Here is a 22,512-nt window from a genome sequence, read left to right as displayed (position 1 = left end):
TGTTTGGTCTTGTTTTATTGATCCTGGCGAAATGATAATGAATCCGGTAATGAAACATTCCTACCATACAAGATGAAGGTGCGTGTGTTGTTGTTTGAGGCTTTTTATTGTTTGTAAAATTCCAAACTGTCGCGCTTGCTGCGGTCAAAAACCGTATGGCTGCATTCCTCTCGAAACACGAGTTTCATTTTAAATTAAAGCTTAACAGAGCAGGTGCTGCAGTCAATTGTCTGAAGGAATGGGCGTGTCTTTGTGCACCTCCATATTGGTCTGGTAAACGAAATACTCAACCAAATCAAAATAAATGTCTTCAACAATGCCCCATACAATCATAAATGCAAGACAAATGAAACATCCAAAACTCTCACCATGAATAACAACAACAACACATTTTGGCTCAAACATACACATACTTCTTAAACTGAAACTTTAACATTCATTTAGAAATTGTCATGAATCAACACCAACCACCTTGCTGAATACTGTCTGAAGATAATCTTTTGAGGTGAAAAATTGTTGGATTAAAAATTAATCTTTTGAGGTGAAATACTGTTTGATTAAAAAATTTACAGTTTCAATCTTATGCATCCTTGGTTCATTAATGCCCAGGAAAGTGAAGAAATACGTCCTGTCATGCAAGACTTCACAAAGCCATACAGCCAAAAACAATCAATCAATCAAGAGTTGGCTATGATGGACAACTACCTATGGCTGCTTGAGGAGATGCCTATATGTAGGTCATCATAGACTCTTCCACCAAGTGGGCAAAGATTCGCCTAGTACATGATTTTTCCCAATATTCGAGACTGCGGCCCAAATGTTTATGCCGGAAATACCCTTTAGGCTCGATGTGCCCGGACAGCTATGGCTGCTTGGGGTGATGCCTATATGCCGGTCGTCATAGACTCTTCCACCGTGTGGGAGAAGATTCGCCAAGTCCATGATTCATCCAGAATTTGAGACTGCAGCCCAAAATTTTATGCCCAAGTTTTTGTTTTGGCACGATGCACCCAGACATAGAGTATCGGATTTAGGCCCACGATTTCTCTGCAAGTTCTTTGAGTCAGTGGTTACTGAACTGGAGACAGGACCAAGGCTTACCATTGCCTCCCACCCACAATCAAACCTGACATAAACCTATGTGGGCAGTAAACACAAAGAGTGGGATCTGTACATTCCCACGCTATTCTTTACACTGTAGGATGCTGCCTAATAGAGCACAGCTGACATACCTGTTTTTCTGATGTATGGTGAAGACTTGCCAGAAGACAAGTCATCCCTGATTATGGATCTTCAGGAAGTTCATGATCACATGATAGACACACTAAAGTCCAAACATGCTGTATTCTCCTCTGGCTAACCCAGGATGGTTAGATTAATTAAGAGAATTGCATCAAAGCAACATTAAAAAAATGACTTATGAAAGTTAGTGCCATAAAATCCTAGAAGTATTAGAAAGTTGTAAATAATCTAATCAGGGAGTTGACAAATTATTCCATAAATAGAAACAGAAAACAAAGGATCTATAAAAGTAGGCTTGCTTAAAGTACCAAAATGCTGAGAGGTTGTTAATAAAAACAAACAGTCAAGGCTGGCAGACAGAGGTGACTGATAGTGATCATATTTACATTTTTAATAACATTGTGCAATATAAATGTTGTAAGTGAAAGCAATATGGTAAAAGCCATTAAGCTTGACGAGATTACCTTAATGGATTTAAACGTGAATCACCAGCGTGTATTTCACTGATGTTTATTATCCACGGAACTCACTTTAAGAGTCATAAAATCTTAAATCAGTTGGGAAGGGCTAAGATTCAGGAGTATAAAGTTGTTTCAGGAGTAGACATTGATAAAGTAGGAGTAGACATTGATAAAGTATTAAAAGTATTAAACTTAGTTTTCAGAACGCTTTCTGTACCTGCTTTGTTATTGAATTATTCGTTTATTGCATTCTATGGTTGTTTTGTGATTAAGAGTCAAATATGCTGTAAAATACTGTCAAGGTGCTGCAGTCTCAGCACACAAGCCGAGATGTGTGTGCTTCAGGTTCACGGCTGACTTCACTGACAGCGGTCGCTAGGGAGGTGTTCATTCTCCTCATTGTAGCCGGCTTTAGCGAAACACTCAGCGGCTTTCCTGTCACACTCACAGATGAACATCTCACACGGGTCGTTGTTGCCTGAGAGAGAACGAGAAAGGGAGATCGAGAGTGAGGAAACAGCCATATGACCATAAGAATGTAATTCTGCTCTGTCTGGGCTGCAGGTCCAGCTAAACTTGTGGAAAATGACACCTTTAGCTTACGATCTGTTTGACCGAGATGTGTGCTGTTTTAATTCAATTCACTTTTGCACTCTACACTTTCACGCTATGTCGTGTTTGGTAAATAAATTACAAACATATCTGGGAAACAAGAAGACCTGAGGCTATACCGCAAGGAGTATAAAAAGCCTTTGTTAGACGCTGCATGCCTACACGTTTCCACCACGAAGACTTCATCAGGGCATCTGATGAGCACCCCTGCATTTTTACAAGACTTGTAAGAATTTTTCTGATCCACGGAAAAAGCACTCCTTCTACACTTCTCTCGAAATGAGAAACATGTTTATAATTTTGGCCTCGACATTGAATATGTATATCATACAATATCCAAACATCTGTTGGTTCTCTAATGTCACTGATTCCTACATCTCTTTGGGAAAAATCCCCCGGGAGGATCTACCCAGAGGAAGGCGGGAACAGCTCCTGCTCTATTTCCTCATTAAATTGTATTGAAACGTGGCCCAGGTTGACTGCTGCAGCAAGGATTAAGATCCTTTTGATGAGAGTACAGGTTGAGACTCACTGGTACAGGTGAGGGTCTTGGAGGCCTCGTCACAGGTGAAGGCGTAGATCTCAGTGTAAGGGTTGTCGAGGATGGGCCAACACTCATCATGCTGCATAGCTTCAGAGTAGCACCGGTCGTGAACCTCACAGCATCTGTGGCAAATAAATGTTTTGTCTGTTGGATTCTCCCAGTCAATCAGTTGCCAGCTTGCTGGAAGCACTCATGTTGTGCTTTAGTGAACTGCTGTTCCTCTTTGTACATTTAACAGGACACTGCATTAAATTATTAGTATTTAAGTTAAAAAAAAAGTTACGGTTAAATCATTATTCAAAACAGTTCATGCACAACTGTCATCTATCCAGTGGTCTTAAAAAGTCATGCTCGTCCCTAAGTCCTGTTGCCCTCAGACCTATCGAGTTCGTCCACAGGGGTGCCTGAACCACCCTTTCCACAGTAACAGCCGTAGTCGGTGTAGTCCAGGATGGGCCAGCTGTCCGGCATTGTGCAGACGATCATTTCCCTGAACTGCCAAAGGGCTCTGTAGTCTGGTGAGGCCTCAGCTGCAAAACACCCACATTTACAGCAGTGTTAAACATTACACATTGTAAAATACTATACCTTTCATTAACAAGTCATTTTCCTTTATAGCTATTAGATGTGTATGAAATTCAAACAGTAAACGAAAAAAATGCAGACATGACCGACGCTGGAAATTAGACTGGAATCTTGAGAGTTCAGTCAAAACAATTTGTCTGGACCGTATTTGTCAAACACTCACCTACAGAAAAGCCAAACACCCAGAACAGAACGGTGTGAAAGGTGTACATGTTGTCTGGCACAGAGGGCGTTTTCACCTTGTACAAACCTTGTACCTTCAGTACAGACTCTTTTTTAACCTCTGGAACAACCTTGAGACGTGAGGCTGACCTAGATACCTCTGTTCAAGCCTATTGGTCAAACAGTACATCACCTACATTTGAACAGACACCATGTGGACAGGGATCTGAAATTCCCACAGCACTGTTCTTTTTCTCCATTCTGTTCTTACTCCGATTGTTACGTATGGCATTTTGTAAAGGATCTTACCGGAGTATGTCTAGGTAACCGACAGTAAGGGGAAGGAGATTACGTTCTGTTGTAGGGGGGAGGTCCACTCAAAAATAGGATTGTCGGCGTAGTTACTGGTAATAACGACTTTTGTCATGTATGTTTGCAGCACGTTGACAGTCTGAAACCAGGCTGCTTGGGTAACAGTCTAAGTGTAAATATTTCCCTCTGGTTCTTCTTTAAACTGGCAGGCGCCAAAGGGCAACTGGGGATAAATTATAACTCAGTGTTGTCAGAGAAATTATTCAGTCCCCGAAAACGCTCATCACTGCAGTCGACTTGCGGCTTTTCAACAGGTCATCGGAAAAACAAACATGAAACAGAGAGTCCCAGCTACCCTTATCTAAGTTCTTTGTGTTGTACTCAACCCACTGATTAAGGCTTGGACAAACATGCCAATGCAGCTGAAGTGAAACCTGTCTACATTTTTGCACTTCAGACAGATTTAAGTGCAACTATGCGGCAAAACCACATATCCTTAAACAAAAAGAAGACACGCAGAGTTAGATAGTACATATCTTTTTTACTGAATTTCTATTGTACAAGATTAAGAGAAAATGTTCAGGAAAAAGTGGAAAATCAGAAAAAGTTAAAAAAAAAAATTTCAATGATCAGTCCAATGGTTGTGAAAAATATGGCACAAGGAAAGAAACAAGCACAACTCATCAACCATCTATACATTGCACTGGGCACAGACCCCACTGAGAGAAACTGCCCTCTAGTGGCAATTAACTGTCAATGCATTTTTTTTTCTGACATGGCATTACAACTGTGTACTGATAAGTACTAAGTCATTATTGTTAATTTTTTTTTTCTTTACCCATCTGAGGTACTGACAAAATACAGGGTAAGTTTTGTGATGTGAACTTTCAGTCAGCTTAATCTAACTCAGGGCTGATACTCTTTTCCTCCACTGTGAGATTATGAAGTCTGTCGGGGTTTGTTTTTTTTTCCACCATAATAGAACAATTCTGTTCTGCTGTTTGATTAAAAAATGAACACAAGGAATGATAACTAGCTGGAGCCTATCATTAGCTTTAACTTAAATAAATAGCTCTACTATGGTTCCTCTTCAGTCACATCATTCACAAAGTGAAAGACTGATATTGCTGAATATGGTTGTTTATAACAGGTCCTTAATTCACAAGGTGAGAGACTGAAACTGGTGAACATGATTTTTTTTTTAAAATAGGTCCTTACTTCACAAGGTGATAGATTAACACTGGTGGTTATGGTTTAGTAAAACAGCTCCACACGCAGCTTACTTCATGCCTTAACTCACATGAGCATACTCATAAGAACACACACACACAAAAAAAAAAAACCACTTCTCTCTCTCTCTCTCTTCTTACAGTAACATGCTTGTTAAGTGGACATTGCTTGAACAACACTAACAAAGAGTCCAGCTCTAATGCTCCAAACAGTGTCCTTCCACCATGCCGTGCACACACCCGACCGACAGCTGACAGACAGGCTGAAAAAGACGTCTGGTCGTTTCTCTCTTCAGAGAGAACCAGCCAGGGACAGAAAAGAATCTCTATTATAATACAGTTCCTGTGGATGGAATGCTTCAGGACTAGCTGTGTGTACTTAAAGGGACCAGAGGGTGATCATATCGGCTTGTAGAGCAAGGTGGTGACATATTTCTTCTTATAGCGATGGGTAGCACTCAGTACCATCACTCCATCCTAGGAAAACAAAAAACAAACAAACAAACAAAGAAACAAAAAAAAAGAAACACAGGGATTGAGAGTCAGGGGAGAGAAGTTTAGATCATCTGTTCGGATACAAACATCAGATACCTCTTTCAGTTGACTCGCCTAAAGCTGCAGGTAGGAGAGGTGTCTTGACCCCATGGTGGCTCTTACCTTGATGGACAGAGCGTAAAGGTGATTCAGCATGACATGGTGAGGCTCAGGAAGTAAGGCAGGGTCACACTGCGTTAAACACACAAACAAAAAACGAAAATGAACTACCTTCAGCTTGGTCTCAATCAGGTATCTGAGGGAATGTAAACAGTAACGTAAACTGTTGTCAAAAACTCTAAACAGTCACCGTGTCTTTTGTTTGTTTGTTTGTTTGTTTGTTATTTTGGAGGACCGGCGGAAACTCACTGAGATTCCAGTGTCCTTGTTGAGGATGACCTGTAACAGGTGTGGTGGAAGAATGGGCGGAGACTTAAACTTTTCCTCCTGTTTGGGGACATAAGGATCCTGATGGTAGGGCCCAGGCGGAGAGCTGGACAAGTCTGGAAAAGACAGCAGGATTCTCCATCACTCCATTATATATCACCTCTCCAAATCATACAACAAACCAGTTATGAAACACCTTCAGCCTCTCCAAATCATACAACAAACCAGTTATGAAACACCTTCACAAACTACTGACAGAACTGCATTTAGACAAATCTCTTCTTTTTGTGAATGTGTGTGTGTGTGTGTGTGTGTGTGTGTGTGTGTGTGTGTGTGTGAGAGACAGAGAGAGGGACAGTGAGATGCATTGATACAAAAACATGTAAGTCAGCCCAGCTATACCTGACAAGTCAGAACACTTCTGGGAGTCGACCATCAGCGCGTCAAACACCTCGAAGTCCGTCTTCTTCACCTGGATAATGTTGTTTACCGAGCCCAGCTGGTTCGTCACGACAGGCTGGCGTGAAAAGGGACATTAAAAAACAACGTTAAGCCGCCGGGATCACTTCCAAAACCATAATGTGATCAGGAATATTCTGATTCGCGTCTGTTGTCACCTCAGTCGGGTCGTGTGTCCACTGTCCATCAACAAAGAATTTATACTGGTGTTCTCCCTCAGGTAGATCCACAATCGCCACAAAGTTATTCTGGCTGCAGTTATTTTTTTTAAAGAGAGATGTGCATCGCATGTACATACACATTACCAAGAGACAATCACATAAACACTCACAATATGAAAGGTGGGGTTGGTTTTTATAAAAACGTATAATGTGATTAGATAAAAAGTCAGCGCAGTTTGTCTATGTTTTCTTTAGGCTGATGCACACTGAGGCATGCATAACAGATATGCACTGTATGTCTGTGTAAATGTATGTCTGTGTAAACGTATGCATGTGTTGAAATATGTTTTAGCCTCTCCTTTGCACATGTCACTGGGGTTAATGTACTTTGGTGAGGAAGGTTAAATTCACACCTCCTGGTGAGAGGGATCTTGTTTGCCCAGTTGTTAAAGGAGCCAGACACAAAGACCTCTCTCCCAGCACCCGTCCAGCGGAACACGATAGGCCGATCCAGGGCAGACCCCTTATCACCAGCCTCCAAATCCTGCCTCCACGCAAGAAACTCCTCCTTTTCTAATGGAGCCTAGGCCAGGGAGAGAGTGAAAACAAACAAACAAAAAAAAACCCCACTTAAAATAAAAACCTACTGGAAAAAAAAACAAGAAAAACTCCAACTTATGTTTACAGACAGCTGTTTAGAAATGACTTTTCATGGTAAACTTAAAGTGTAAACAACCAATTACAATCAGCAGAAAGCCATTCAGAGTGAAGACGCACTTTAATATCTTCTCCATGAAACAGATCAGCATCCTCTGGGCTGTCCATCAGGATTTTGGGCCGGTCTCCCTCCTTGGCCCCACGGCTGTCACGACGGTGGGCTTTTTCACCCTGCCCCATACCTGCTCTCTCACTGCTCGTGTTCCCCATTTTGCCTTCGACGTTAATACACTAGGTCACTGAGAGCGACCAACTGGTGACAGATGAAGGCTGGACTGAGTGACAAACGAAAACAAGATCACTGTGCTGTTAGCCTCTCGTTGCCGTTCGAACTTCAAAAGAAATCTATGAGTTCAGCCTGTACTTAATCCATTCGCACTTCGATAAATATTAAACTTAAGTGTTTACACTTAGCTGTGCCATCTGACCTTAAAAAAACTCTACAGAGGATGCGCACTGACACCAAAGTCTCAGGATACAATTTACATGCATGCCACAATAATTTGACAATGTACACTGATACTGTTAAGGGTACATTTAATGCAGTAGTTAACGGTCTACTGCCACCGTTAGCTTAATTTTAGTGAAAACACATCGGACCCAATTCCTTCATTTCAACGGTACACATACGTACGCTTTGTTAAAGTTCGCCAGTGCTGAGGGCGATGCAATGAGTTGATAGCAGCAATGAAGTTCAACTCATAGGACAGCTAACCCAGCTCAGTCAGTGTTGGCGACCTAAAGATGCTGAAAGATGCGCTATCGTCAAACAAACCCCTTGTTATCCGAGAATTTGAGCTAAAAGTGGGTAACGACTGCGGTACAATAAACTTAAAGGTACTACACGCAATGACACATAGTACCTCATATAAAATAGGTAAACCTGGTTGATTATGTCTTAGCTAGCAAGCACAGCGTTAACCTAGCTTAGCTGTAGCTAGCTAGCTGTAGCCACTCTAGCCAGGTTCAGTTATTATTGCCTAGCGACCTTCCATAGATCTCCAGTGCCAGTGATGCTAACACCGTTTTTCGTGTAAGTAAAATCTTTCCAGTCGGTCGGATGACGAATTTTTTAAAGTTATATAACAGACTCTCTCCTAATACAAGTCATTCAAGTAAATCTTACCCAGCGTTCTAAGTTCACCTGACACAATTTTATTTCGTCATTTTGCCGTGTTTGAAGCTTGCAATACATCCGACGTATTTTCAGCGCCCCGCCCCCTACCTCTTCTCCCTTTTCTCCCTCTTCACTTGACACCCCCCCCCCCCATCGTTTCCGCCAACTCTCCAACCTGTGGCACTTTGCCCATTTTTATTTCGCTTATTTGACAGCATGTTGTCAAGTGCTCAATGTTCAAACGCCATTAAGTACATCCTCAGTGTTTTAATTCAATAGTAAAGGTACATCAGAAATGATGATGGAATTCTCTCAGTGAAGGATGGCTTAAGCAAATACATGTAAATATATGCGCAACACCAAAGAAGCATCGCACTGCAAAGTGGAATGGTTTAGAAGAAGGAAAAATGGTAAGGTTTTGATAAATAACCATTACCAGCAATGTAGGGCAGATAAGAAGTTGCAATCTCGCTGATAACCACCAGATGGGTGTGTTGTACTCCTTATGCATAGATCAGTATATTTTAGAGTAGACAAACTGTATGAGTCATTGCTCTGCTGAACGGGCGATTTGTGTCATGCACCTGTCAGCGGCTTGCCAAGGGATCGCCTTAGATCCTAAGATTTTCACGTCTGGGGTGACAAGCAATTATTTTTTTTTACTTGGTTCTGCGGTGCCTAGCCTGAAGTCGTGTATAACAGCATTGTAATACATGGGTGAAGTATTAACATTAATATTGTGAAATGGCAGACTGCTCTAATTTAACTGTGGGGATTCCTAGACTATTAATATCCTGGCGGCATATGTCTCATAAACTATATCTTCACCAAAAAAAAAAAAACCTACCCGTGTCTGTAGATTGAAATCTAAGCCATGCTGTCGTTTAGAGCACTGGGACTACAGTAGTGGAATTTACAAAATATTTGGTTTTTAAAATTATGACAGGGCTTAACAGATAAATAAACAGTTAGACATACCACCCTTTCTCGTGTGCCTGACTACATTTTTTTCTTTCCTTTTTTTTTTTTTTCCTTTTTTACCTTTTTTTTATGTGCACTGGTCTTTGTCTCATCTGTCACACTGGCTGAGGAAACCCTCAGACCAGAAGCATAATTAAAGGCAACCAAACTGACAGCCAAAGTCATCCACAACCTTTTTTTCTTTTTTTTTTCATTACTGCTCAGAGGTCTGCAGTCTTATTTTTATTGTAACCCCCTGCCCCCCATGGCCTCTGAAATGTCATGTTATCTCAGTTCTCTCCCGCTGTCTCCCATGTGACTCAGTGCCAAGCATTTACAGCCCTGTCTCCACTTTGAGTGCCTCTGTGTGTGGACGGCTAGAGCCTTTGTGTGTGTGCCACCCAACTCACACACACACACACACACACACACACACACTCAGAACACAATGATACACTCTTGTGTGTGAAGTTCCAGTTGACAGAATGTGCTCTCCTTTGCCCAACAACGTTTACTAATGAGCAGTAAGAGGCAGGAGTGTAAATGTCTCTCAAAACAACCTGCAAGAGTATGTGTAAGTGTGAGTTTGTGTTTGAGTTTGTGTGTGTGTGTGTGAGAGAGAGAGACAGAGAGAGAGAACTTTGAATGGAGTGTCAGACTTGTCTGTGGTAATAGGCTTACACAGTGTTCCTCTGTGAGACTGTGGCATTGATTTATTATCCTTGTGTCTGTCTCTGGTTTCATCAAGTCTGTTTTAAATACTGAAATTTGCATGTCGCTATCTCCCCGTCTGTCTACTGCAGATGCTAGCAGAGCAGCACAGAAACAAGAGATCAGAGGGTTATTCCATGAGGTAGCATATCTCCATTAGCCAGATAACATGAGATAAAAGCCTCCTCAACAGAGAAGTCCCTTAGCTGTCCTCCTATTGGGCGGTTTTGACCTATTGCTGAAGTGTCCTGGGAAAACCTTGCTTTGTGGACAAATAGATTGGTCAACAGATGGACTATAAGGTGAGCCTGAGTGTTAGATTTATAGCTTGGTGTTAAATGTTATTTATTCAAATTCATGCGAAACGCCAGACAGTTTGTGAAAGACCTTCTGCTTGAGTTCAAAAGGTTTACACATTGTGGTTAGCCCTATACTATATGTTGCAGTTAAACATGCTTGTCAAATCTAGAAACAGGAGCTAATCCGTGTGTAACCTGAATCTTTCCAAACCTCAAAGTCTCGTCGTGAAGGGTTTTATTGCATGAACTGTTCCCCCACCCAGTCCCACTGCACGTATTCCAGTTCCCTCCCACCCAGTCCCACTGCACGTCTTCCAGTTCCCTCCCACCCAGTCCCACTGCACGTCTTCCAGTTCCCTCCCACCCAGTCCCACTCCACGTATTCCAGTTCCCTCCCACCCAGTCCCACTGCACGTCTTCCAGTTCCCTCCCACCCAGTCCCACTGCACGTCTTCCAGTTCCCTCCCACTGCCTGCTCCACGTCTTCCAGTTCCCTCCCACCCAGTCCCACTGCGCGTCTTCCAGTTCCCTCCCACCCAGTCCCACTGCACGTCTTCCAGTTCCCTCCCACCCAGTTCCACTGCACGTCTTCCAGTTCCCTCCCACCCAGTCCCACTCCACGTATTCCAGTTCCCTCCCACCCAGTCCCACTGCACGTCTTCCAGTTCCCTCCCACCCAGTCCCACTGCACGTCTTCCAGTTCCCTCCCACCCAGTCCCACTGCACGTATTCCAGTTCTCTCCCACCCAGTCCCACTGCGCGTCTTCCAGTTCTCTCCCCTCAGCTTGGAGGGATTACTCCTCATTTTTCATGGTCAAATATACTAGTATTGATATATATATACATGTATGTGTGTGTGTATGTATATGTATGTATGTATATAGGCCATGCTATTTCACAATTGTTGGCTTGCAGTCAGTGCCATATGGCTAAACATGTTTGGCTTCTGATATAATGATATAGTGAGAGCCAAGTAAGTGATCAGTGCTAACACCAGAGAGCGCACATCACAATCACACACACACACACACACACACACACACACACGCTGTATTCATGTCATAGTGTCTTGGGCGGGTTTCATGGACTTTGACTGATTTTTCCCCTCCCACTTTCTGCATTATTAAGACCCAGATCATGGAGCAAGTTTTTTTTTTTTTCTTTGGCAAATAACCAGAGCAAAACAAAAATACGTCTGATGCAGAAGACGTGTCTGAGTGCAACATGTCTGTGAAACTGGTTAGTTGTTGCGTGGCCAATGTGTATTAAAGGCTGAGAGGGTTTTGGGACACCCTTACAATGTATGTTCAATAATGCGTTTTGTGTGTGTGTGTGTGTGCGTGTGTGTGTGTGCACGCGCGTGTGTGTGTGCGTGTGTGTGTGTACTTTTACTGTGAGACTTTGGGGAGGTTTGAGGGCATTGCATTAGAGCTGAAAATGCTTTCAGAGGAGCACTTCAATATTTTATGAAATGGGCTCTTAAAAAACCCAGAAAACAAAGACGCGAGACAGGAGCCCTGAAGCCAGTCCACCAGAACACACTTTGCATCAGTACAACTGCCCGCTGCTTTAGAAAAGGATTGTGATTTTTTGAAAGAAAGAGAGAGTGAGTGAGGGAGAGAGAGAGGAGAGAAAGAGAACGTGTTTCTGAGCCAACCGGAGGAGTATGAAGACTGAGTGATCAATGACGCAGGTGCTGTGGTGTGGAGTGAGTTCTAGTGAGCGCTCGCTAAAGTGGAGTGTGTGGGTGGTGTTTTGTAGTTTACGGTGTCATGTATTGTGTGGGTGAGATGGTGGGAGAGATACAGATTTAGAAGGAACCGTGGCAAAAGGGTTTTGCGCATTTGCCCCGAAATTTTCACTGCAACCACATTCGCATTACCAAGATCACATACCCTGTTTTACCTCCATCTACCTTTGTTCTTATACTGTGCTCTCCAAATTGCAGATGAAGTCCTTTCTTACTGAGTTCTCTTGCTGATCGTACACACACACACACACACACACACAAGTAGATGATTTGCTCCCCCTAACTGGCATTAATGGCCCATTGTAATGCAACCGTGCAGGGAGCGTCTGAGCTGGGATCCGGATGACTCCCCCGGGCAGGATGATTCCGTGACCTTGTGCGGCAGGTGTGTCTCGGCAGTCAGCCAACCAGGTCTGTGTCTTCCTCAGTCCGCCAGCCGGGTCTGTCTTCTCCTCCTCCTCTCTGCTGCCACCGCCCTGATAAAGGATGGCATTTACTCCTGTTTGATACCTCCCCACCTGATTATCCCAGCATATCGCTGTTAATCTGCCTGACATACGGTAACCTTCGCTGTCTCTGAACTTACACAAACAAGTGCCACAAAATCCAACTCATTTCATCCGGATTTTTCTGTACACTTACTCCCCGAAACGGGGTTAACTACGCTGCCCCTGTACTCTAACGGAGGAAGGATAGTCTGCCCTCGTTCTGAATTTTAATTCCTCTCTGGTTCCTTCCTGTTAGGAAGAGTTTCTCATTGCCGCTGTTACGTTAAACTTGCTCCCTGTGGGTCTAAGCTCCTTATTCTGTAAAAGCTACTTCAGGACAATGTGTATTGCAAAAAAAAAAAAACTGTATTGATCAGTGATTGGGACACAATCACGCTAGAATTTACAGGCCAGTGTTTTCAGAGAGGGTGGAGAGTCAGGAATAATTTCTTTGCCAATTTCTGCCAATCTCTCATTTTAAATGTGTACCAGAGAATTCTAGGTTTACTGCTACTTCACACCTGTCAGTTGGACTCTCACGTTCGGGTGCAAACAGTAAACAGTATCTGTGGGGGACATTTCCAGGCTAAGTGGGAGCATTTCCAAGTGAGTCATGCTAAAAAGTTTGCTTTGAATTTGACATTCCGTATGGCGGTCGGCCACTCGCCGGGGAGTGTCAAATCCAGGTCAGCCCCAGAAGGACTGTGGGTTCACTGCACCAAAGTCAGAGTCCCCGAAGACGGTCTTCCGAAAAAGAACAAAACGCTTCCAACAGGCTTTCTCTCACACCCACTGGAGCAGGTTCTCTGTGACTCAAAGGGGTTTTTTCTTTTCTTTTCTTTTCTTTTCTTTTTTTATTTAAAGACGTTTCCTCGGGCCTCTTCCCTGGACCATCCGTCAGACTTTTCAGAGTGTTCTCCAGTGGGTTTAGAGCAAAGAAATGTGCTAAAATCAGAAGTCTTAGGGACTCTACACTAGGGAACAACAAAAAGATCTCAGGCCAGCCCATCCATGAGTTAGTGTGTTATTTTGATTTACTTATGTGAGGCAGTGGTGTCGACTGGGAATAAACCAGTCTAGATGAGATTTAAACGGGACGGATATTAACGAGGACACACATGAGTGATGTGGACTCAGACAGCAGCTGCTGTCATCTGGCGTTTGGTTCCATGCATTTATTTCCAATACTGCCATAAAACTGGAGCCCACAGCCTTGATGAAGCCTCCACAGAGTACAGAGCAAATACATGACCTTCAGTAGACCAGCCAAAGCCTCACGTGACTAATACCCATTGAGATCTATGAGCTTCACTGTAACGGACATAGACGGTTCTTCCCCCTCCGATTAGTAATTGTAACCAATGTGTATTGTTGACTATGTGAAGGTCTTATATGTACTCCATTACAGCATACCCAAATAATCTTATCATTCTCATCTCAAAAACGAAGACTATTCCTGTCTGAGAGACAGATTTAAACCATTGACTTCAGGTTACTGTGTCCTCGTCGGGTTACCCTCGTCTCTTTGACTGACTGTCCGTGGCGCTAGACAGAATGGGAAAATGTTTTGGAAGCTCTTCGCCCCATGTTAGGTCACTGTTAATGAGACAGCTCAGCCCCTCTACGGCAGGGGTTTCCAAAAAGCCCCGCTGCTTGTCATTTCTGCCTCTCACGGTGCTCTCTGATTGGCTGACGAGTGCAAGCGCCCGTTTTTCTCAGGTCAAAAAGAAAAAAAAAAAAAACAGAAACAGAAGAATAAATCAGCCTGTGGTTAAGAGGGGCTGGTGAAACGCGGCGGGGCTTTTCGAACGCTCCAGGATCAGATTTAGGGGAACCTCACCTTTACAGTCATCACATACCTCACAACGAAACAAAGAACTGAAACTCAGAAAGAACTCGGCTGAAACAAACAACTGTGGATCACTGGCAGATGTATGGGAATAAACAACACACATATTTTCATACATACCAATATATAGATTTATATTTATACGTTTAATGTATAGTTATATATATATATATATATATCTTGATAGCTTTCATTCCTGTTTGTTATCTGTGCTGACAACTGCAGCGAACGAGTCAGTGCTTATAAATAAATATGTCTACGTTGGTGATTTCTGTTAAACTTAGATATGAGCTGTTTCGCTTGTTTTTTTTTTCTTTATTTTTTTTTCACACGTTTTTCCACAACCTTCCTTCCCTGCAAATGTGCAGTCCACACTCATAAAAGACAAACAGCTACCTGAACCAACTGATGGCAACTGAATCTGTTTTTTGCTACAGTCCCCTAACAGATGAATGTCAAGGTCTTAAGTAACTTAATAACCGTCATCCTTCCCATTTTAGTCACAGGTTATCCTCACACATAACAAATATATACATAATACATAACCTCCACTGAATCTCTAAAATCTCTTTCTTTTGCCTGCATGGCCGCTGTCTTTATAGTCAGGATGGAGTAGTTGTCAGGGTACTGTCTGTATGTGCTGCTTAGGGGGGGAATCAGTCGACGCTTATTTTATCTCTGAGTGTTTGTGTGTCATCTCGGTCCGTCGGGTTTCGCCTCTCATCCGGTTCTATCTCTCTCTCTCTCGCTCTCTCTCTCTCCCTGTGTGTTGTACATCTAGGTCGGCCAGATCGTGTAATTACAGCGGCAGGCGGATGTGCATGGCTGGGCTGTTGGGTCGAGCAGCCAGGACGTAGATGGCGCTCTCCCTCAGGAACGTGTCCCAGTCCACCTGTCTGAGAGGTCAACACAGGACACACTACTGTCAGTTCACAGTTCTCACAATGAAAAAAAATCTCTCTCTCTCTCTCTCTCTGTCTCTCTCAAACACACACTCTCTTTCAAAGAAACAATACAAACACACACACACACACACACACACCTGTTATCATCTTTTTCCATGGTCTTATCTCTGCTTCTCTCGCTGCTGGAGCTGGCAGGGCTGCTCTCTGATATGGGCCCAACATGACTGATACTGAAACAGAAGAGGACAATCAAATCATTCTCTGTTCTAATATCTCTCTCCCTCTCTCTTTCTCTCTCCCTCTCTCTCTTTCCCTCTCTCTCCCTCTCTCTCTCTCTCTCTCTCCCCGTCTTTCTCTCTCTCTCTCTCCCTCTCTTTCTCTCTCTCTCTCTCTCTCTCTCTCTCCCTCTCTCTCTCCCTCTCTCTCTCTCTCTCTCTCTCTCCCCGTCTCTCTCTCTCTCTCTCTCTCCCTCTCTTTCTCTCTCTCTCTCTCTCTCTCTCTCTCTCTCTCTCCCTCCCTCTCTCTCTCTCTCTCTCTCTCTCCCTCTCTCTCTCTCTGTCCCTGAACGCATGTCATAGCAGGTGGTCTTTGGACTGTTTACTGTTTATCACTGTTTACTCATTTCTTTACCGTCTTGTTCCCATTTTTTCTCTGTTTAGGTGAAACCCAGAGAGAATCCTAAACCCATCTGATCCTATTTGAAAAGCAAAACCTTCTTTGAAAGCTGATGAATTCCTCCTCTAAACTTTCAGTTTGTGTGAATAATCTGTCAAACATCAAAACAGTTTTCTCCCCAATTTGCGAGCTCACTTTTTTTTCAAGAGTTAAAGAGTCAAATCTTTGGTTATTGCATTAACGTATGGGTCTAGAATCACAGGGCAGACCTTATCACTGCTCTGTGGTTTGTCTAGCTATGAAAACCATTCATGGTGGAGAACATTCAGAAAACTGGTAATAATCAAAATGTTACAAAAGCTTTATAAAGTCCAGAGTTTACTGAAAGAGAAATAGCTGTTCTGATGTGAGAAGTCATTCTTTACACCACCAAGTACGGATGTTTGTCCCTCGTGATCATTTCTGAGCGTCAATCACGACGTAAGTCACGTGGTGTACCGGACACCCGTCTTCACATCCACTTAAGCCACGCTGATGAGAAATGTCCTTAAGAACTTCTCCAAGGAAAACAAAAGCCTTCCTTTGATCCGGATAATAAGAGCACTGAAACTCTCCAACCAGGGGGTGAAAAAAAAAAGAAAGAAAGAAAAAAATAGAAAAGGCTGGAACAAGACAGCCTCTGAAAAAAACAGATGCACGATTCATAACGGTTTAATTCCTATGAGTGCCAGGTTTCCCTGACCAGCTTTGGCTCATTCATTTTCTCCTTTTTTTCCCTCTCTCTCTCTCTCTCTCTCTCTTTGTTCTGTTGTTTAAGGAGTTTGTAGGTTGAGGCGACTATAATACAGAGAGAGAGAGAGAGAGAGAGAGAGAGAGAGAGAGAGAGAGAGAGAGAGAGAGAGAGAGAGCCTGTGCATCAGTGTGGAAAGCTTGTGGTTCAGTACGGCTCAGTGAAAGACAGAGCGTGCAGTGGAGGTTTATGGGTAGGGGGATGGAATGACACTGTGAGTGAACTTACCTCATATTTAAGACTGGAGAACACAAGCCCATCAGTCTGTGAGGGAAAAAATGTGCAGGAAGTGATGGAGCAGAGAGATGACATGAGGGGAGATTCATCACACATACATGTACACACACACACACTCACACACACACGCACGGACACACACATGCACAGATACACACACACGCACACACATGCACAGATACACACACACGCACACACATGCACAGATACACACACACACGCGCTCACACGCACCCACGCGCACGCGCACACACACACACACGCATACGCACACATGCACAGATACACACACACACACACACACATGCACAGATACACACACTCACACACACACACGTCAAACGTATGTCACCTATAGGCAGTGGGCGATTTGTTATTTTTTAACAGGGGAGATGGCCCAAGGGTCACTGACATTACTATATAGAGTATATAGGGGACTGGCAGGTTAACAAGGGGGATGCACTTTGGTCATTTTGTTAACAAGGGGGATGGCACCCCCCCTCATCCCCCTACAAGTCGCCTACCGCCTGTGCGTCAACTGCATGTCATTCATATGTCACCTCTACACACATCAACTATTCATCAGCCATACGTCTGACATCACCCCAGTCACACACACACACACACACACACACCAGTCAATACCACTCACACACACACACACACATACACACACATACAAACACCAGTCAGTACCACTCACACACACACACACACACACACACACACATACACATCAGCCAATATACCAGTCACACATGCACTTCAGTCAATATACCAGTCGTGTGCACACACTCACTCACGTCATTAAATGCACCACTCATAAGGGTGACAGACTGAGCGACCATGGCATCATTACGGCGACTGGGTGATGGGTGAGATTCAGGACAAAATGATGAGGCACAAAACGACGAGATAATCGACCTCAGGGACTTAAAGCAGGGCCAGCTCCAGTTGGTTTGATAAAACTGCCGACCGTAATGGGCCGTTTACTAAAGGGCGGCAGTAAACAGAGACTCTAGAGAGATCACAGAGAAGTCTTCGGGCTTTTGCGGTGCACCGAGATGCTTCGCCTTACAAATCCTGTCACCTCCACAGCGGCGGAGTATATTATCTCAGAGTTATTAGGTTTCACAAAAAAACGCCCTGAGCAATGATAGGACTGTCAAAAGTACTCTGTCAATGTCTCTCTTCATTTCAGTCTCTCTCTCTCTGTCTCTCTCTCTCTCTCTCTCTCTCTCTCTCTACCTGGTCTCTGTCTGTTCTCTGCCTCAGAGGAGCTACTGAGCCTCCTCAGTCACACGCTGAGTTATGCATGGCCTCCTCTTTCAGGATTGTCAGCAAGCGCTGAGTCTAAATGATTCATCGAGCGGTGCCGTGCTCCTGAATGCCAATCACAGAGCCTCATTCAGGAGCACAGACAGGCCGATGATACATGTAGATGAGCCACTGCCCGACTCTTCGCACGCGCGCTCACGCTGCCTTTTGCTGATAAGTCAGACAAAAAAGAGACTGTCTACCTCATTGTGTTTTGAAGAGCTTAAAGATTGTGGCGGTCTTTAAAGATTGTGGCAGGGAGAGAGAGAGAGAGAGAGAGAGAGAGAGAGAGAGAGAGAGAGAAAGAGAGAGAGAGATTTTGTAATGCTTCCCACATTGGAGACTCTTCATGCCTGATTGTCTCCTTGTTTGGATACTGGCAGTCAGCCAGCTGGATAAAGTAATTCATGATGATGATGATGATGATGATGGTGATGATGATGATGGTGATGATGATGATGATGATGATGATGATGATGATGATGATGATGGTGATGATGATGATGGTGATGATGATGATGATGATGATGATGATGGTGATAAGGAAAAGGGCTTACCTGACGTTGCAGGACTGTGACTCTTTGCTAAGCTTGTGAAACCAGGACGTCTGAGCTCGTCTGGACTCGGCTCCGGTGATGAGTCCGTCTTTGTCCTGATCCAGACTCAGAAACACGGCCCTGGCTCTGTCCCTCTCCTTGGCCGTCAGCAGCCGCACCAGCGAGTTCTGCAAACAAAACGCACGTGGGTGGGCAATGATGTAATCAACATTTCTATTAATGTTTGTTTTAATTATGCCTTATCAATCCACGGGAGGAGGAGACATTCCACAAAGCAGGATTACTCAGTTAAAGCAGGTATCTTGAGTCAAATGCCAAAAACGGTCCAAAAGGAGAACAACCAGGGATCGTTTCTTTTGGACAGTCTTGACCTTTGGCTCGGTCCTGCTTTCGTGGAATAACCCAGCGGGCGTACATCGCGTCTCACCTCCGTGCGAAACTTCTGCAGCACGGACAGAGACTCGTGGTAGAGGAAGTCGGACCACTCGATCTGACCGCGCTTTTCCGGGTCGAGGGCTGCAAACTGGGCCAGAACCTCTTCCTCCTGCTCGTCAGTCAAGTCCTTCTCAAACAGCTGCTTAGACACAAAGTGCCTGTACTGCAGGAGTTCGTCAGACACCAGACAAGTCTCTGCCCAAAAGAAAAAAACAAAAAAAGATTGCTTCATTACATCAGCCACCCTGAACAACGGCAAGTCTCAGACACCTAATTACCTCCTCACGCCGGTTAATTAAAAATGAGCCACATTCATCACATGGTCCTAACCCCACGCTTTATCAAATGGACATCATTGTAGAACCTTCCAGGAGCTCAGTGTTTTTAACCCTGCTGCCCCCTAAAGCAACACAGCTCCACACAGTTAGGGGTCTTTCCCTTCTCTCTGACGCTGTCTGCTAAATTGGTTTCTGGATAATTAACTGATGCGTTGAATTAGGTGTGTGAGACAGAGGAGAAACGTCTGTAACATGCATAGCTGCTGGGGTTCTTATGAGCAGGATTATGAACAGACTAGTCTATGGGGGGGCGGGTTTTGGGTGTGAGGGAATCACCTGGAATGATCTTGCATTGCTTGAAGGTCTCCATAAGACTGTACATCTCCTCCTCAGTGAGGAGCAAGTTCACGTTGTCCTGAAGGAAGGAGAAAATCAGGTGTTTGAGACAGGTGACAGGTGACAGGTCTCTGTGGACATCAGTATGCTGTATGGAGCATAAACCTCTGCTCTGTCTGCTGTCTGATGTGAGACTGTTATAGAATCACTAAGTAATTATCTTTTAGTCTCCTAAAAATCAAAAACAGGCTCTGTTCGAAAATGTTGACAGCGTGAAAAGAGGAGACAATAATCTGACATTGTGACCATAGAATACGGAGGCCGACACTATCTCTGCACTGTGGGGTCTCCTGTTTAGCACAAAACGGTGAAGCTTGGCAGATTGAGTCTTAAAAGCACCATTAAGTTAATTATCTAGAGCAGGTGTTTATAAGAGGCATTCTCTCTCTCGCTCGCTCTCTCTCTCTCTCTCTCTCTCTCTCTCCCTTTCACATACACACACACACACACCCACACACTCTCTCTCTCTCTCTCTCTCTCTCTCTCTCTCTCTCCCTTTCACACACACACACACACACTCTCTCTCCCTCTCTGTCTCTCTCACACACACACACATGTACGCACACACATACACTCTTCGTCTGTCTCTCTCTCTCTCTCTCTCACACACACACACACACACACACACACACACATACTCTCTCTCTCTCTCTCTCTCTCTCTCTCTTTGTCTGCCTGTCCATTGGGCAGTAGAAAAAGAAGAGCAGAGGGTAATAACGGGACAGGCTAATTGGACTCTTAAATAGACAGGATGACTTTGAGGTGCCTGGTGGAGACAGCTTTAAGAGATCAAATGAAAGCAGCTCCTTTGATACGGCTGCTCTTCCCGCCCTCACCTTCAAATCCAACCTTTTTTTTTTCTTTTTTCTCTTTTTAACCTTAGTCAGTGTTAACCTCCTACTCTCCACGGCCTCATAAAGGAGTCAGGAGAGCGGTGCTCGGAGGGCGGGGAGGCGAGGCTGTAGCCCAGTGAGAAGTGCTTTATCACACAGACGCCAAAGAGCTCACGCAGCGTGAGAGCCCAGAACACGCCACAATCTTTCCGCGCCACCAGAAAAAGAAATAACGCTCTATTCTCTTTGACATCGAGACAGGACAGTGTGACAGAATCCAAGAAGATGTGGCCCTGCAGCGTGACATTTTCAGATGACAGAGGTATCACAGAGGACAGAGAAACACAGATTAAGAAAAGAACAAAAGTTCAGAGATTTATCGTGTGGTGTTCTGGCAGAGCGGTCTAACTCACATCCCACCCACATGCTCTCGTAGGGTTTTTTTTCTTCTTCCTTTCTTTCTTTTTTTTTTTTCCTTAAAGGTTTTTTTTTGATTGTTTGTTTTCTGTATATTTGTATACTTTCCCCTGAAGAAGAGTTCTTAACATCTCAGACGGCACATCTAATTAGTCTTTGTTTCTTTCTTGGGTTTTTTTTTTTTTGAGCAGGTTTTGAGCTTGAGGTATTCTGTCTCCCCTTTGTGTGGTGTTGTCTGTAAAATCATAGGGGGGCAGCAGTGCCGCTGATGGGAATGATAATTACATTAGCCATGGCTGGAGAGAGTCGCCAACAGCCTAAGCAATCAATTTGACAACCTGGCTAAGAGTCTTTCATAATTAATATTTCAGCATTGTCTTCTGGCTAAACCATATTAATAAAGCATTACGTTTCAAACAAAAAAAAAGAGAGAGCCACTGCTGCGCCTCTGTCGTTTTTCATTAAGTCTCAGCGTGTCCCAGCGCGCTGTCAGGACAACAGAATCTACTTCAGACCCGAGTCCTGAAGGTGACAAACAGTATCTGAACCGCTGGGTCCGGTCCCTATTCTCTTTAGTGCTCTCTTTTTTTGCACCCTTGTTCCCTTAAATGGCTTTGATGAAGACACAGTAAGACATTCATTCGCGTGATGTCTGTTTGGTATTTGCTACGACAAACTCAGTCCTGTTATGATAGAGAAGGACACAAGGTAAAGGAACCTTGAGTGAATACTGGAACGGGGGCCCGGGCAAATATTTCACCTAGCACTTATTTCGAACCCAACACTTGAATATAGGTTTGAGACACTTTGGAGAATACCGTGGAAATGACTAGATGTAACAGTGGGCCAAGAGGCTCATTGCTTTTCCGGAAGCTTCTGGGATGAGGCAAAGCCTGCCTGCAAAAGCCCCACTCCATTAAAACCAGTTCGGAAGAGCTACGAGCAACAGCCAGGAGTGAGAAATCCACACTCCAGACATGTGAAATTGAAGATCACTCCAGAGACCCTCCAGCTTTGACAACCACAACATTTGTTAATTGTTGTGAGAAATGGTTTTTTTTTTTTGGGGGGGGGGGATTAAAAGAGGTTTTTTTTTGTTGTTGTTCAGCACAGCTCTGGGTAGCATTGGACAGAGGGAGGAACTCCAGTGCTA

The 22,512-nt window shown here is 44.0% G+C and overlaps 3 protein-coding genes across 3 annotated transcripts in view; all 3 read right to left on the bottom strand.

Moving 5' to 3' along the window:
* Nucleotides 1-2,062: 2,062 nt before the first annotated feature.
* LOC115808376 (phospholipase A2, minor isoenzyme-like) lies at nt 2,063-3,656 on the bottom strand. The gene is made up of 4 exons (XM_030769728.1): nt 3,608-3,656; nt 3,239-3,389; nt 2,848-2,981; nt 2,063-2,181 (listed from the first exon to the last, which is right to left on the bottom strand). The coding sequence occupies exons 1-4, from the start codon at nt 3,654-3,656 to the stop codon at nt 2,063-2,065; spliced, it is 453 nt and encodes a 150-aa protein (XP_030625588.1).
* A 1,890-nt stretch (nt 3,657-5,546) lies between these two features.
* On the bottom strand, nt 5,547-8,583 carry prkab1a (protein kinase, AMP-activated, beta 1 non-catalytic subunit, a). Its single transcript, XM_030768983.1, has 9 exons — nt 8,532-8,583; nt 8,040-8,152; nt 7,466-7,680; nt 7,102-7,271; nt 6,686-6,779; nt 6,471-6,585; nt 6,051-6,184; nt 5,805-5,873; nt 5,547-5,624 (listed from the first exon to the last, which is right to left on the bottom strand). The coding sequence occupies exons 3-9, from the start codon at nt 7,613-7,615 to the stop codon at nt 5,547-5,549; spliced, it is 810 nt and encodes a 269-aa protein (XP_030624843.1). The 5' UTR covers nt 7,616-7,680; nt 8,040-8,152; nt 8,532-8,583.
* Nucleotides 8,584-15,378: 6,795 nt separating this feature from the next.
* Nucleotides 15,379-22,512, bottom strand: part of phf24 (PHD finger protein 24) — an 11,775-nt gene continuing 4,641 nt past the window's right edge. The window contains exons 3-8 of the mRNA XM_030770139.1: nt 20,050-20,128; nt 19,428-19,630; nt 19,001-19,167; nt 17,118-17,153; nt 15,622-15,714; nt 15,379-15,475 (exon numbers count right to left, since the gene is read on the bottom strand). Of these exons, the coding sequence (XP_030625999.1) occupies nt 15,379-15,475; nt 15,622-15,714; nt 17,118-17,153; nt 19,001-19,167; nt 19,428-19,630; nt 20,050-20,128 (675 nt within the window). The remainder of the gene's footprint in view (nt 15,476-15,621; nt 15,715-17,117; nt 17,154-19,000; nt 19,168-19,427; nt 19,631-20,049; nt 20,129-22,512) is intronic.

This window comes from Chanos chanos, chromosome 3, assembly GCF_902362185.1.
Source record: "Chanos chanos chromosome 3, fChaCha1.1, whole genome shotgun sequence".
Taxonomy (NCBI): domain Eukaryota; kingdom Metazoa; phylum Chordata; class Actinopteri; order Gonorynchiformes; family Chanidae; genus Chanos; species Chanos chanos.
The sequence above is the reverse complement of the archived record's forward strand: the minus strand, read 5'-3'. Positions and strand labels throughout refer to the sequence as shown.